Source organism: Microtus oregoni, unplaced genomic scaffold (assembly GCF_018167655.1).
Source record: "Microtus oregoni isolate MIOR12 unplaced genomic scaffold, Mior012 000030F_ref0000283, whole genome shotgun sequence".
Lineage (NCBI taxonomy): Eukaryota > Metazoa > Chordata > Mammalia > Rodentia > Cricetidae > Microtus > Microtus oregoni.
In genome coordinates this window covers 107,011-124,358 of record NW_024543089.1, presented here as the reverse complement: position 1 = coordinate 124,358, position 17,348 = coordinate 107,011, and the positions used below count along the sequence as shown (strand labels likewise).

Sequence of the window (17,348 nt, the reverse complement as noted above, 5' to 3'; positions counted from 1 at the left end):
AGATACCGCCGATGAGAGCAGAGGCTATGGGTCCCAAAATGGTGAGAATCTTTTCAACATAACAAACCTGGGAGATCCTGAACTTTGAAAACTACGTCACTTTTTAAGTTTTTTTCTTAATTGAAATTGACTGCTACTTGTTTTTTAATTTGACCGAGAGAATGGTCACTGTAGTATTTTCCATGGGGAAGGGTTCTTACACCCGAGGAAAACATCTATCGGCCACTCATTTCATTTTTATGTGTACTGCTGGGAATCTAACCAAGGAACTAGTACACACGAGTCAAGTGTACTGAACTACATCTCCCTCCAGCTCACTACCAACAACCCTTAACTTCTCAACCAATGCCTTATCTGTAGGCAAATATACAAAGTATTTATTTAATCAATCAACCAACAAAAGGCATTTTGTTTTTGATATCCTACATTCAAAACCCTGACACAACAATACAACCAACATTTGGGTTTCCTCCCTCCTAGACTCACCAATTCATGATATTTATGAACATTTACCTTGAGAACACTCCCAGACAATGTTCACAGTGGACCATGTTGGAAGCTAAAGGTCATTGTCAAGAGTAAGAGAAAGCACATTCCATTTACTGTTACAAACGGGACCTTAACATGTCACCAGAAATCTTTCGGAGAAATGGGAGACTTTTTAAGCTAAGGAAGAAGGTATACTGAGATGTCTTGTCAAAAGTCATACCATATATGGACTCAAGAATTTTAAATGATATCTGATCAGACAGTCATTTTTTAAAGACGGCTTGGATCTTTTTAGACTTTGTATAGCTATTAGTCTGCACCATTTATAACTACTTTTTAAAATCATTTTTGTGCTACTTGCTAACTACTTTATGTCAACCAATAGACACATCTATGATTTTAATGGAAAATTACACTACTGGCTAGTAAACTTGATACATAGTTAGCTTCTATTATTCAACATAATTTTCTGTAGACAGTCTTTTAGTGTTAGCCAGACAAGTCTTACCTGAAACTCTTCACAGCAATATCTGTGTCTATCAAAACCTATCTAGATTCCCAAGTTTATGCCCTCCTACTCTTCAAAAAATGTCCCTTAGAAACAAGATGACAGGTTCTCTTCAGGCTAGTGAACAAACCTTGGACTTCCTAGTGACAGCCTCAGGAGACATGGAGACAATGTGCAAGCCCTTGGAAGTTTCACACACTATTTTCCTCGTGTTCTCTTTGAAGAGCTTCACCTTTTGCGATAACATATTGTATTCGTGCATAAATTCATATCCTAGGCAAATTTCTGCTACAGATTTAACCATTATTTTTGCCTTATCCAGTCCATCCTCTGAATAATATTGTATATATCAAACTGAAGGCACTGTGAGGAATATTTCAAAGTCATTTCTATGTGATACTAGTGACGAGAGGAACAACATATTAGTGTTTAGAACACCAATTTAGGTACGTTTAATGCTCTGAAAAGAATACTCTTAGAAGACAATGTCAAGAGGCCTTCTGGTATATCCTTCCAGCTTGTAATTTAATGTAACCATACAAAAGTTCAGTATAAAAGTATCAAAATGCACTGTTTTTATAAATCAGGCATTACTCTCAAAAAAAAAAAAAGAAAAATGTAATTCCTCTAATTTTCTATTGCTGTTTAATATTATAACTAGTATGCAACTAGCAGATTGGTGCTGTAATGCTCTAATTTAAATGCTGTTTAAATTACTAGCTATAAAAATTATAAACTTCAAGATTGAGCAGAGAAATCCAAAGCTAAACCATCAGAAATCAAATACCCATGTTGAAACAATCAGCAAAATGTAGGGAAGACTTCTAGGCACATTTTAGGGCTCCTAACTTAATGATATAAAAATCAAAAACATTTTAGTATAATTTACTAAACAATTTAATTTTCAATTTTTCTTGCGGTGCCCTAGTCCGAGATCAGTTTAAATGCCTGCTGCAGCTAGGTAGAGACTCAAGGGTATCAACCCATGGACCAGTAACTCCACTAATGGGCCATCAACATGTGAGTCTGGCTTCAAAAACACTGTGACTTAGAGCAGAGAAAAAGTAACCCCCATTTGTAAGATTATTCTCAGAAGTCAAATTTTATTTACAAACTTCACCATCTGCATTAGTGTGACAAAAGCAGGGAAGGTGAGGTGACAATCGCTTCGTATTGAGAATTAACAAGTGCGTGCATGTATCAGGAAGTGGCTTCACTTCCCACAGAGGAATTCACGCCACCTGGCAGTTTGTGTCTGAAGCATACTCTGGATATCCTTGTAACACAGGACAGATAGGTAACACAAACAAACAATTTTTTGTGTACTTTTTTATTGTTTGGAACACCAAAGTAACCCAAACTTTACATTTACAATTAACTTTTTAATAAATACGCTGTACATAATATTAGCAATACATATCATACAACGGATTTGAAAGGCAAACATAAATGCTCATACAATCAAAGGGATGAACTGAATTGCCACCATCTTCTCTCCGAGATGACTGACAACTGTAGATGTCATCTTTAGGTTTGACAAAACCACTACTGATTTCAGCTACTTTGGCCCATGAGATGCTAACTAAACACAGTGTTCTTTAAAATCAAATAATAACGAATACTTGTTGTATGCCTAGTCGTTTATTATTTTCAAATGATGAGCATTATTCAAAGAATCAAAATATTTTTAAAAATATGATGGAAGCTTATGTTCTTCCAAATTCAATTTACTGAGGGGGGAGGTGTGCACCTCAGCTCAGCTCTAGAAACAGTAAAGTTACCTACAAACTAACACCTAAACTCAAATCTGATGACAGAAATCAACAGCAGCACCAGGCACTTCACTGTCTTCCTTCCCATTACAACTAGTCCTCAGTGTGAAATTTTGATCGGCTTAACATTTGACAGGCTTGTGTCGCTTCAAAAATACCGACACACTGCAAGAAAACTATTTGGTACCTACTATGTAGAGACCTTCAATACTGAGTTGTGCTAATAAGTAAAATGCTGCTATGATTTAACATATTTTCTGAATAAGTCAAACAATGGAATTTGATTGCTTGTGATCTGGTCTTATCTTCCTTCAAATGCACAAGCAACTATACAAAGACTATTGTTCCAAAAATCTTGCTTTCTCCTTGAGAGCAAACCAGAGCTTATAATGAGTCAGAGCTCAGCAGTGTCATCACAGACTGGAGTATAAACACTTGTTTCTAGATGTCCTAAGCACACCTATGGCATTTCTTACCTGTGATAGCACCCACTGTTCACTAAATGCCTCCCAGGTGGCAGTTTTGTATGTTAGCCACTGAATCACCACCACACCCTGGCGTGTCGATGCCATCGTATCCCCTTTACAGACGAAGAAATGGGACTTCAGCATTAGCCTCTAGAGGTTTAAGGTGTTCTGGTCAACACAGCATCTCCTTCTACAGACTTACAGTACACATTAGAGCACCAATAAGAGAGGGAGCATCTAGTCTCCGTGCTCCCACAGGAGGATTACACCGGCAACCAGCTCCCGGTCCACTGTGATACCATAATGTGATTCTTGCGTTCCCAAGTGGTGGAACTGTGATTCTTTTGTATAAATTCTCCTTTATTTGCACACACACAAAAACAAAACAACAACAACAAAAAAGGAAAAACATCTCACTTGAAAAAAGCTCACCCTCTCAAGCAGGCAGAGAGGTATGGGTGAGAACTTATTGAAATTTACTGGTGACAGGTATGTCCAAGGAATACTGCAGGGGTCGGATTCCTTTTTGACTCTTGTGACAGATGGCAGTATGAGATGGCAACTAAAGGCAAGAGAAGAATGCTGGAAGGGTGGGACTGTGAGGGACTAGGGCCACCATGCCAGAAGCCTTGGAATGAGCACAATGGCAGCTCAGGGGAGAAACCCATTCACCTCTTCAAAGGGCTTGCTTTACTACAATGTAAAAATCAGGTCAAGAATATTTTCATATTAGACCTTTGTATTAATAAGAAAACCAAAACTCATTTCTCTGAAAGGTCAAGATTTATGTGACCATTTTTTTTTTTTTCAAGATTTCTTTCTCAGAGACAGGGGCTTGCTACGTAGCTCAGGCTGGCATCCAACTCAAGATCCTTGGACCTCAGCCTCCCGAGTTCTGGGAACACAGTGCCACAAGGCCCAGCACGTTTCCAGATGTTTCCTTCTGTTAACTGGAACTAGACTATTTCATGTTAGTTTAAAGAATTGATTTTAATAAAATAGTTTCTGTTTTTACTTTGATTCAAATTTTAAACCTTCCAGAATTTGAATAACCCTTCATTTTCCAATTTATATTTTCTAAGTTATAGACAAAGATAACCAAAATCAAAGAGCCCACATTAAAAGTCTCCCATTTCCCTATCCCACCTCACTTATGGAATCAGTGAGCTCTCCTGTGAGCGAATCCACAGAAAGGTGTGTGAGGTAATGAGAACACTTCAGTGCTCCTCAGCAATGTTGCACATGCCAAATTAACCTTGACTTGTTTCACTTGTTTCATGTTGGTTGCAAAGGTTAAAGTGTCTGTTGGGTGATAGTAAGAAATAGATAGAAACAGGTACTCACTCCAAACAGGACTACTTACAAGCAGTAGCTAGCAAACTCTTGCAGATCATGAAATCTTTCTACTCATTCAGTGAAGTTATGAAGTCCAAAGAAAATGACAAATACACACAATTTTGTAACAGTTCAAGGAGCCTAACAACCACGGCCCTTGGACAAGATTCTCTTCCAAGGCAGAGACGTGCATAGGTGGAGAGGGTGTGTAGGAAAGGGCCAATTAGAAAACTACATCAGATACTTGTACAACTACACTAGAAATACAAAAAATAGCTGTAACCTAGTGAGGTCTGGCAATGTTGTTTTTCCTTATTTCCCAGTCCAGTGGTGTGTCCTTCCATGCCATCCCCATACAGTGCAAGCTTTGAACCAACCCTTCATTAAACAATTCATCTCCCCAAATCCTCCTCTAACAAACAGTCCTTCCTCTGTATACTAAGGAAATTAAAAGTAAATTCATTATGTACACTAAAGAGCAGTCCTAACTTCACCTTAAAAAGAAATTGGCATTTTTCACTACTTATGGGGTACAAAGTAAAAACTTCAATCCAGAAGATTTTTGTATAAAGTGAAGTGCTCTACCTGAAACCACTGTCCCACAATCCTACATCTCAGGTCAGCAAGAGTCTTTCCTAAAGCAAGATTCTGAAAGCAAATGTGCACACACATACACTCTGAAAATAAAAAGGACCCATACAGAAGCATTAACTTCCCATTAGGAGAATCAAATATGAACTATACTTGGTGATATCACTTCAAATACAAATTTTTAACTTAAAAGATGGTTATCATAAAAACTATTGATGTACTTAATGTAACTGAAGCAAACTAGAGTACACCCTCACAAGGATAACTGGGAAACCTCCAGGCTGTACCTCCCTTGACTGCAACGATGTGGCTGTGGGAAGGAGCAGCTCCAGCAGAAGGAAACCCAGGAGCCGGTGAGAATGGCCTCAGCTCTAACCTCACTGTACATCCCTCACACAGAAAACAACACCAGTCTGTTAAGATTATCATAGATGATGGACTTGCCAGTCTATATATTAAAAAAAAATTTCCAGGATTTTTAGAGGAATAAGAACAGAGAATTATATATGAGAAACCAGCTGCTCAGAGCTGAAAGTCTGGAATCATGTTAAGAACATATAACCATTTCTTTCATAGAAATTACTTTAATTGATTTTTTTTGTATCAAATTAACATGTGCAGATGAAAATGTTTTGCTGAAGACAACTGGGCCATAATGGCACCCATGAAGATGTCTCCTGGTAAAGTGGAACTGCACAAACCATTTAAGATCTTCCAAGCCAAACTTGAAGGGGCAAAAAAAAACTAACAACAAAAAAATAATTAACTTACCAAGAAGTGAAACAGGCTGGGTTACAGGAGGGGTAGGCAGACTCGTGGGTGCAGCAGGTGGCACAGCAGAGCCATACATTTTCGCACTGTCACCAGACTCGGCGTTTCCTCTAGCCCCAGACACCACTGTTGGAATGGGATTTCCAATAGATAAGTCTTTTGTAGTGTCTTCATTTATACCAGCGATAGCAGCTAAGGAATATAATTACATTGACATGTGAAGCTGAGTAAGAGGTATGTTTCCAGTCAACAACCTTTAACCAGACTACAGACCCTACTATGTGCTCACTTCCCCTCCTACCCCAACTCCAAGACATCAAGCCAACACAGAGGAAAGACATGCTTACAGTTCGGGATGCTTATTGGTGGAGTGTGAGGAGGAGGAATGGATACTGGTGGAGTTATAGGAGGTGGGGGTCCAGGAGGAAGAAAACCTAGGGCAAGAGAAATCAGGTCAATGCCTTCTGCTCATTTTATCAAGAGCCCCAAACTGTCGGTAGTCTCAGCTGTGCCAGTGTACCTGGTGGTAAATGCATCGGGTTGAATCCTGGGCGCAAAAATGGTGGTGGAGGAGGAGGAACGCCAGGGCCAAAGCCTGGAGGGGGGATTCCTAAGGGAGGTGTGAAAGCAGGTGGCTGGAGAGCACCAACTACAGGAGGGCCCGGTTGATGAGGTGGGACCTGGAAAGAAAAGCCAAATACATATCTAGCTACTCTCAAATACAGTGTATGTGCACCAAGAAAATAAAAGCAGTTATTTTTAAAATTTTATTATACCACTACATTTATTAGATTAAAAAGATGGTAGGTAACCTGTGCCTACCTAAATGCTATAAATCTAAGCTCTGCTTCTCCTGTGAGTTGGCCATTTACACTGCATTTCATTGGGTTCTACCGGTGTTCTGACAGCATAGGAGACATTTAAAAATATTCTAAGGCAGAATTGTTTAAAAATTGGAAAATACAAGTCTAAGAAAGAACAGCTGACAACTTATGTAGTAGGCTAAGATAAACAATGTTCAAATCAAATTACTAGTGGTTCTGGATTTCAATATCTAAGACACTCTAAGTCAGGGTACTGAGTCATCCAAATAACACTTGTGAAACAATCTAAATTAATTGTTTTATTGACATTCATGAAAAAAGTTGTTCAAAAATAGAGGTGATATATCAAAATGTGAAAAATTAGTATTCACTTTTAGACAGAACAGTAAGATTTAAAAAGCAACCTTTCAGACCCTTAAAGTTTTAAATCATGTTCTTGACAGCCCTACCTGTGGAGGGGGCACTGTGATAGGTGCAGGAACAGGAATAGGAGGGACAGGCACAGGCAAAGGCTTAGGTACGGGTGACACTGGATCTGTGTGGGAGGCTTCTGCACCTCCATTTTGAGCAACTTCATTTTCAGACTTCTTGGGGATGCCTTTCCAATCTATGAATGTAACAGGAAACGTTTAGCATTTTCACTTACAACTTTAAATATAGAAATGAACATTGAAAATTAGAAAATAACAGCTTCATTAAAGAAATCCCTACACTAATTTTCAGTAATTATTCAAATTGACAACAGAAATATGTAAGCAGAATGGATGAATCCAGACACATCCACTTCTAATGCCTGTCTTCTCAGTCTCTCCCTAACACTAAAAAAATACTGAAGACACCCTTCTGGTGTGGGATTCCCCTTTGTGTGCTGTGATTACCATTAATGAATAAAGAAACTGCTTTGAACCTATAGCAGAGAAGAACTTAGATAGGTGGGGAAAACTAAACTGAACGCTGGGAGGAAGAAGGTGGAGTCAGGGAGAAGCCATGGAGCCGCTGGTGATGCAGGTTAATAGATACGGGTTAAATTAAGATGTAAGAGTTAGCCAATAAGAAGCTAGAGCTAATGGGCCAAGCAGTGATTTAATTGATATAGTTTCTGAGTGGTTATTTTGGGGCTGAGCTGCCGGGCAGCCAGGAAAACAAGCTAGCAGCCTTCTTATAACACCCTTCCACCATCTTCTAGGCAAGAAAAAACATTTTGCATTCTGGGGCTTAACTGGGGCATGGTAGGCTCATCTGCCTGAAGAGAAATCTAGCTCCTCCTACATGAAAACATGCATTATCCAAGGGGGTGGGCACTTTAGCATCATCACACCACTTTCCCTCCTTCTGGTGGTCAAGTTAACACTTCTTAAACATCCATTATCTCCACCACAATCTTACTAATAACCCAGCACTCATAATATTACTATCCACAAACAAATCAACTTCCTGGTCCAATACATGTGTGTGAATGTGTGTTTTCTTGGGATGCTTAACTTTCTCAAAAGACCTATTATAAAACATGAATTGAAACATAATACAGAGTTGAGCATCACCACAAATATCTGGGGTCAAAGTGGGGCTTTAAACACTTGTATCTTACTGGTAAGCATCTCTAATCAGTGTCTGCACCCTGAAATGCTTCTAGTACTCAAAGGGCTCTGGTTTTACAGGTATCTCCTGATTCTCAGTCTATACCACTGATGTGCAACTGGAGTCTAAGCAGTCCATTTTTAATGCAAAGTTCTAATTATTAAGTCTAACAGTCAGGATTTAACCAGGGTCTGTATTTTATGCTAACATCTTAGACAGATAAAGGTTACCGTATCTTCAATTAACAGTAGAGAGACTAGCTTATACCTGGAACTTTAAGATCACCCAAAATTCTTCCTAGTGCAAAGAATAAAGTTGTTTGTTACACGACCATGAACTGTGAAAGAAGTTAAACATTGTTTTACCTGGGTTAAGTGTGTCACTGTCCAACATTCCTCCTTCACAAAAACTCTCCAGCTCCTCAGGTTTGACTTTGTCCCACGGGACATAAGTAACACCCAATTCAACATCCCAATACTGCTTATAATCTGCCTTTATTCCTTTGTTTAAGGCCCAGGCAATCTATAACCAGTGAAAATACACAAAGAAAGGAAAAGGAAAGTGGGTCAGAAGTCTTCAGAATTCACATCCCCGTCACTCTACTCATCTGAGCAATGCAGGCAGTGAGCACCCTGGACTGCTGCCCCCGTATAGCACTTATGTTAGTGGCTCTTCTGTCTTCTCATTTTGCCTCACGATAGAAATCTCTTCACACCCAGCAGAGCCGGCATACAACAAAGAAAAAGTTCATCAAGAAGAAGCCCACTGCACTGTAGACCACTCAAGGTCTACAGATATGGCAACATCTTTTTACAGTATACACCAGGGTAGACGAAGGTGCTAACACAGGGTAACACTGAATTGGACCCCTCAGAGATGGTTGTTTGTGTGCTTGTATTTTTCTTTATGTCTGTCGATATTTTTACCAGTTAATTCAACGGAGAGATGGCAAACCTTAAGTTGTGGAACATTCACGTTTTTAAATAAAAAAATTTACTAGAAAATATTATCTTTAAAGCTCCAGTTAAAGCTAGATAGATGTGGTATTGCATGCTGTAATCCCAGTACTTAGATGAAGGAGGATTAGGAGCTGAGTTCAAGGCCAGTCTGAGACCTGTTTCTAAACGACACAAGAACATAAATATGCTGGCCGGAGGCAGTGACAGAGTGCTTATCTAGCCTACATTAAGATCTTGGTTAAATTTCTAGCCTGCAGACATACACACAGACAGAATATTGTATACATAATAAATAAATAAATATTAAAAAAAAAAAAAGAATTTTATGTTAGCATCAGGTGGTGGCAGTGCACACCTTTAATTCCAGCACCTGGGAGAAAGAGGCAGGTGGATCTCTGTCAATTCAAGGCCAGCCTGGTCTACAAGAGGGAGTTCCAGAATAGGCTCTAATGTTAGAGAAACCCTGTCTTGACAATCCAAGGAAAAAAAGTTATGTCAGCTTAACAATAAAATGACTCCTAATGGTATTCTTGTATATCCACAGATCAGTGCCTTGCTAGGCCATCACCAGAGAAGCTTCTTGCAATTGATGGGAGATAACACAAAGACCCAGAAGTCCTAAATGGGAAGCTTCATCAATACCCCTCAGGGCTCAGGGAACTATGTGGAAGAGAAAAATGAAGGATATTAGAGACTCTAGTTCAAGCCAGCACTGAGAAAGGGAAGCAGACGTGGCTCCCACCTCTAACCAAGAAGTCATCTGCAATTGAAATCTTCTTACAAAGGAAAAACCCTTTTCTAAGGGAGTCTCCCTAGATGTAGTAACTTCAGGGGAGGCCCCACGCCCAGCAGTGGATGCCAACACTAAACAAGTTTGGGTTTATTTTTTGGGGGTGGGGGTGAGGGAACTTGGTCTTCAGCTGCTTTGTTGGGCATTTCTGTCTCACTGATCTTTTGCTTGTGTGTTTTGGATTCTGCATCTATGGAGTGTATGATGTTTTCTGTGCTTCCCCTTTGGGTTGTTGCTTGTTTTTTAAAGAGAGAGGGTATGGAATTGGGGGTGGGGTAGGATCTGGGAGAGAAAAGCTTGATTAGAATACACTGCATGAAAAAAAAACTTTCTTAATCAAAAAGAAACTAAGGAAATTGTCACATAAAACTGTATGTCAACTAATGTGCAACTGCTTTTAGGAGGATTTTCGAGACAGGGTTTCTCCGTAGCTTTTTGGAGCCTGTCCTGGAACTAGCTCTTGTAGACCAGGCTGGCCTCGAACTCACAGAGATCCACCTGCCTCCGCCTCCCGAGTGCTGGGATTAAAGGTGTGCGCCACCACCGCCCGCCTTTTTAAGGAGGCTTTTATGACTCAGGCCATTTCCAAGCAGCAAAATTATAGTTAAAAGAAATCCCCCCAAAACTCCATATAATTCTGCATTAAACTCTTTTATAAATGATAAAAATGTACCTTTATGGATTTCTGGTTCACTTTATAGTTTCCCCGGCTCAGTTTCTGCAGGGCACGGTATGCATCCTGCCTGTGAACCATTACGATATAGGCACAACCTCTGGGAGGAATCATCTGTCCAAAATATTTCAGCATTACACAAGGCAATGACAAAAACAAAGACCCTGGCACAGACCCCAGCCAGTAGCAATAGACCCCCTCATCAGTGCACAAGAGCTCAAGGTCTTGCCAAGCACTTGCTGATTGCGAACAAAGGTGGGTGTCCCCCTCCCACCCTCAAAGACAGACCTGGAGGGTTAAACTCATTCAATTTGGTTTTAATTGAGTTGTGCAAATTCTGTTACATACTTTCCAAGAAAAACATTTTAACTTAAACATGGCTGTGCAAGAAATAACTACAGAGAATGTTAAAGTGAGCAGGAGAAGCCCAGCCTGCAGCTGCCTCCTACAAGCCTATGCAAGAGTCTCAACAAGAACTGAGCATATCTTAATCAGCACCCTTAGGGCAGTAAGTACTCACATTAATTGATTCAATAGGACCAAACTCTTCTAAGAGACTGGCAACATCCTGCTGAGTAGTCCTTTTGTCCAGCTGTCCCACCCACAGTGTGGTACTACAAACTGAAAGTAAATCAGTGATGAGAACAGTCATTTTATCCCAAGCAGAACAGCACATCATTATATGGCATTTCTACGTGACATTACAATGTCAAAGTTTAAATAGGAATACCCATTTATAAATTTTAGACACTTAAAGAGTTTAGAAAATTAGGTATTTAGAAATTAACCAGGACATTAAATTGGAAAAACAATGGTTACTTTGTGACTAGACCTAAAAATGCTCATGAAAACCCAGGTCCTAAGTAACTTGCCTGTCATTATCTGCCGGCAAAGAACAGAATGTTATAGGATAATGCTCTTTTACACTGTGAAGATGTCACTCTTGACTTGAACCTGAGTCTCTATTGCCAAGCAACCCAGCCATTAACATGTATAGGCACTCACTCCTAACCTGAGTTTTTTTATGGTGTCTCCTATGTATGAGTCTCATTGTAAATACTGATCACTATTATGAATTAAATTGTAATAGTTAATGATTTACAAAAAGAGTATTTCCAACTATACATATTTGAAAATGATGAAAATCAAGAGGTAGCACAAGCTAACATAATTTATAAACGGCTAAATCTTTATCAAAGAAGGACATAGTTATGCCAGTGGAAAGACACCTTCTTGTATAAAGAAGCACTAAGACTGTGCAGTACACAAGGAAGACATAAGGAAACACTATTCAGAATAAAACTGAATCATAATGATAAAGTTTCATTGATGGCTTTGCTAACAGTCATAAAACATCTTAACCCACACCATGAAAAGACAAAGTAAGTGTGCAGAAAGGTTCATTACTTACCACTTGCAGTTTCTGACTTGATCTGAGGGAGGCCTTTTTGTCGCCGTTCCCTCTCTTTTTCTCGATCCCGTCTTTCTTGAGATCGAGACCGAGGTGAGTGCCGGCGCCTGTCCCTGGACCGGGACCGAGAACGTCGGTGGCGGGATCTCCGAGACCTAGAGCCAGATCTAGATCTTCTTCTTTTTGGTGACCTAATACATTTTCATCAATGAGATGGAAGCACAAAGAAAAAAGGTAAACATATTAAGTTGAAAAATGAAACACACCAGGTGAATGTTTGACTCTACAAGAACTCAGTTAACAGGGACTGCATGGATATAATTCAAACACAAGTAAACATGGCTAGACCACTTGTGACTGTACTCTGTTGAACATTGCCCACAATTCCATCTGCATGATTAAGAAGCCAGTCCTCAGGGCTGGAAATACAGCTGCTACTATTACCTTCTTCTACAAATGTCTTCTCTTTAGCAATTGAAAACACACTTGAACTGTGAATACTATGACATTTCCACGTTTGTTGGCAACACTTGAACATATAACTCCTACAAAACCATATACTCACCGGCACTAAATCAACCCAGATGAAATGTAGGTGAAGAAGAGCTTTGGATCTGAAGACATTTTTACTTTTTTGAGTCTTTTGAGACAGGGTCTCATATATCCCAAGCTGGCCTCCAACTTCTGACGCCCAAAGGCTGGGATTATAGGTATATACCACCAGATCGTGAAGTGCTAATGATGGAGTCCAGGGCTTTAAGCACACTAGGAAAGCACTTTACCAAATAACTAAAACCCAAGATGGGACTAAAACAATAAAAAACAGCATTACTTTTGACGTCTTCTGCTTATGGATCAAGGGTTAACACTGTGAATATCAGGAAAACCTCAAACTAGGCATGGTGGACATATCTTTAATCCCAGGACACAGAAGACAAGGTAGGTGAATTGCTCGAAGTTGAAGGCCATCCTGCTCTACACACGCTGAGTGAGACCCTATCTATCTCAACACAAAACTAAAGAAAGCAGTATAACTGACTCTTCTGTCTCCTGACACACAGCTGCAGCTTTCCTTTAAGTTACCTGGATGCTGACCTAGATCTCGATTTTCTGCTCTCTGGCACGTGCCGCTTAACCTCTGGGATACAAGGCTGTTCTACTTCCATTTCCTTTAAAAAAAAAAAAAAAATCAGAAAATGAGAAATCTGGAAATCGTAAGGGCAAGAGGCCAAAAATCTTAGAAATACTAATTTTCTAGTCATACCAATTACTAACTAGCCACCACTGAGGGAAAAACAAAACCTTTCGACAGTATGAAAACCGAGGGGAAGTTACTCTGTACAAACGACACTTTAACAGAACACCATAAAACACTGTGAACTAAGCGCCTACACACACTAGCTTCAGCACTCACAGTTTATAGTACTGTGGTGTGCGACTTCCACTCAGCTTTTAGAACAAAGGGTTAACGAGTGCCCAAAGATCTTCAACATATTGAAAAATCAAAACAGCAGACAAAGAAGAAGGAATGTGCATATAAATCAACCCACAAACTATTACCTGCTGATGTGGTTTTTGTGAAAGGGGTTCATTTTGTGGCTGAAAAGTAGGTTGGAAAGTTGGTTGTACTGGTGGCGTTGGGGGTGGAATTCCAGGCTGCGGCATCCCAGGTTGAGCCATCCCAGGCTGCGGCATCCCAGGTTGGGCCATCCCAGGCTGCGGCATCCCAGGTTGGGCCATCCCAGGCTGCGGCATCCCAGGTTGGGCCATCCCAGGCTGCGGCATCCCAGGCTGAGGCATCCCAGGCTGAGGCATCCCAGGCTGGGCCATCCCAGGCTGCGGCATTCCAGGCTGTGGCATGGGAGGAAATGGAGGTGCAGAGAGAAGCCCAAATCCTGGCATCTGTCCATTAGGAGGAAGTGGAACCTTTCATTTTAAAAAAAAGAGTTAAATCTATTTTAAGTATCAGCAGCCTAAAGTAATTTTGAAGTTAGTTTATATAAAACCATTAAATTTTAATTAAGAAAAGCAACTTAATTTCTCTATGTCTAACTTTTCTCGAAACCACTATTACATATTCAAGTATGACATAGATGACAGGTTCTAAGACTCACAATTCTCAACAGTGATTCAAGATACTGTTTTATTTACCCAAGGTAGCAGTGTGACAGGCTAGCCCTTAGCCAAAGAGGTACTCAATTACAAATCATCTTCCTTCAACTTTTTAACAGTAAGTAAGTTTTTATAACAGAAGAAAAAAATGGCTGTAATTTCTAGATTCCTGAAAAAAAAAACAGTATTTTGTTTGCTAGGCATGATGGTATACACCTGAGTGTCATATGTTAAAGACCAGGCTTGTTTAAAATGGAATTCTAGGACAGACAGAACTACAAAGAAACAAGTTCAAAACAAAACAACAAATTAAATGGTCTTACAGTGTAACCCAGGTTGGCCTGAAACATACAATTCTTCTGTCTCAGTACCTCAAATGCTGGGACTGTGTGTTAATGTCATTCCTATGTGGGCAATTTAAAAAAGTCTACCAAAGGCTGTTTAAAATTTCAAGTAAAATTCACAATATAAGAGCAAAGAACAAGCTGACGTTTCTGCATGTACAATTCCAACACCAACTGACTGTACTCAACTAATCACGTCCCAAAATACCTTTCTATAAGAATTCAGAAATTGTTGGTAGAGGGGCTGGAAAGATGGCTCAGAGGTTAAGAGCACTGACTGCTCTTCCTGAGGTCCTGAGTTCAATTCCCAGCAACCACATGGTCGCTCACAACCATCTATAATGAGATCTCGTACCCTCTTCGGGCCTGCAAACATACAGACAGAACACTGCACACTAAATAAATGAATGAATGAATGAATGAAATTGTTGGTAGAGCTGGGCAGTGATGGCACATACCTTTAATTCCAGCACTCAGGAGGCAGAGGCAGGCAGATCTCTGAGATCAAGGCCAGCCTGACCTACAGGGTGAGTTCCAGGACTGTCAGGGATGTTACAACTAACCAGCAAACAGAAATTGGTACTAATATGTGTGTAATAAAATATCTGGCAGTATGGTCATGTGTTTTCTTCATTATCTGAACAGGCCTCCTAAATAAGCCATTAAAATCATAGTACCAACTATATGTCTTCGAATGAAAAGAATTATCTGGAAATAATAGACAAGAAAATTTGCAAGTAGTTTAAGGCTGTATCTAGGCACCCTTCCCACAGGCTATAAAGCAATGTTTCCCAAGGCTGGTTGTGCACAAAAACCACTGTAGTATTTAAAAAAAAAAAAAAAGAAGAAGAAGAAATCAAACAAATTCCATAGATTACCTAAAATGATTATAAGGTAGTGGGTGTGGGCTCTATGTCTTTAAAGTCCCCACTCCACCCCTAATGTAGATTCATAACAAAGTGAGCTTACAGAATTTAGCAAAATAAATTCGATAACCCAATCCCTAATTTCTGTTAACTCTCCAGTGTGCTATATGTTTTTGTTGCATAATACCAATGGTCTATATCACCAACACCAATGCTTAAAGTACTCCACAGCAGAGCACACAGGAAACAGACGTACAGCAAAGAAAACAGAACTGTAATGTCACTAAACTATTTTAACTAAAATATCTATTATTATAAGATGACCATGTTTATAAACTTGTAATTAAGATAAAAAGCAACTCAAAATAGTTGCCATTCCACAGCTTTCACTGGGGCTGCAGTTCTCCTTAGCAAATTACAAAGTAATCACAACGCTCAGAGGTACAAACAGGTCTCCAAAAACAGATCTTGAATTCATAAACTCAAGACATGAAAAATGCCTGTACATTGTGGGAGCTCACAAAAGCAGATCCATTTCCCCTTAACTAAAGGTCAGAGAGTCTCCTCTCCTTCGGTCTGACCCAGGGTGTGGCTACTACCAGGATGTTTTGACCTAGGGTGTGGTTATTTGATGCTTTGGGTACTGAAAAGTTAATTACTTTGTTCTTTGCATCTTGGTAAAGAAGTCTCTTGCCTCCCCCCTTCTCTTTGGATCAGGGCATATAAAGTCTTTGAGAAATAAACATGAGGCAAATCTCAGTATTTCCTAGATGCCCTCCTGGCTCTATCAGTTGTCTCTAGTCCCTTTCTTAATCCTCACGCTTCCCTCCAAGCATGGACAAATATGCTGGGCAGGACCCGCCTGGACACAGGATAGGACAAATGGCCCTCAACCTGGGGCTTAGGGGATACAGTACCTGATGGTGCACTGTATCCTGCTGCATTCCCATCATCCGAGGGGGAAACTGATCCATACTTTGATGTTGTGTGTAGGCTGTCTGCTGCATGCCATCCCCAGGATAGCCACTAAAACAAGGTGAGTACTTTAGTTACTTATTCAAAAGCACTTAAGACTCTTAGTCACATTTACATTGCAGAATGCCACTCAGGAGTCACAGGTAATCAACAAATATTGTCCAACATAAAAGCTGCACATTTAAAATTCTAACTCTGAAAAGGATACAAATTGTCTTAATATAAGTTTATAAAATAAAGACCACACTGAAATGTGTTTCAGCCCTAACTGTTACTTAGATTATGCTTTGTAACTGTTACCAACTACCAAAGAATTAAGAAGAGACTCACAATGGCACCTGTGGAGGAGGGGGCGAGGTGGCAGAGGGGACTGGCACAGCAGGAGCAATGGCAGGTGTGGCCACAGTGGGTGTAGGAGCAGCAGCAGCAGCAGAGGCTACAGCGGTGACAGCAGCATCCTCTTTCTTTGCATCTTCCACAGCTTCAGGCTCATCATCATAATCAAATCTATCAAGCAGCTTCTGTAATGTGTACGGCAATGTTCCACTTAAAATACAGACTGAGTCACCAAACCAGAAACTTTACAGAGTAACAGATGTCTGCATCAGCTACACCCCTACTACACAATGTACAGTTTCTTTTTCTCTTCTATGTCCTGAGGAGTTTGGTCCAAAGAGAGACAATTTTGACATAAATGTCACATTAGAAAAATACAATTTAAATTCTACTTTCCTTCTCCAATCATAAAAGCAATGTTTTCTTTCTGAATATTAACCGCTTATTTCATAATAAATTCAGCCATACACTTACGTATCTAAATATTTATTTACTGAAGCTTCTAGAGTTCTGTGTACATGCCAACATGTGTGTGTTTTCAGGCAGC

At 39.9% G+C, this 17,348-nt stretch overlaps 1 protein-coding gene across 5 annotated transcripts in view; it reads right to left on the bottom strand.

Moving 5' to 3' along the window:
• Positions 1–17,348, bottom strand: part of Scaf4 (SR-related CTD associated factor 4) — a 61,555-nt gene that overhangs the window by 11,242 nt on the left and 32,965 nt on the right. For 2 of the 5 annotated variants that reach the window (XM_041678482.1, XM_041678484.1), the window contains exons 8-19: positions 16,796–16,986; positions 16,408–16,516; positions 13,729–14,094; positions 13,252–13,337; positions 12,169–12,359; positions 11,278–11,378; positions 10,758–10,871; positions 8,701–8,857; positions 7,207–7,364; positions 6,454–6,613; positions 6,281–6,367; positions 5,934–6,125 (exon numbers count right to left, since the gene is read on the bottom strand). In XM_041678482.1, coding sequence (XP_041534416.1) covers positions 5,934–6,125; positions 6,281–6,367; positions 6,454–6,613; positions 7,207–7,364; positions 8,701–8,857; positions 10,758–10,871; positions 11,278–11,378; positions 12,169–12,359; positions 13,252–13,337; positions 13,729–14,094; positions 16,408–16,516; positions 16,796–16,986 — 1,912 coding nt within the window. The remainder of the gene's footprint in view (positions 1–5,933; positions 6,126–6,280; positions 6,368–6,453; positions 6,614–7,206; positions 7,365–8,700; positions 8,858–10,757; positions 10,872–11,277; positions 11,379–12,168; positions 12,360–13,251; positions 13,338–13,728; positions 14,095–16,407; positions 16,517–16,795; positions 16,987–17,348) is intronic. The other 3 variants (XM_041678486.1, XM_041678485.1, XM_041678487.1) reach the window with 3 other exon arrangements.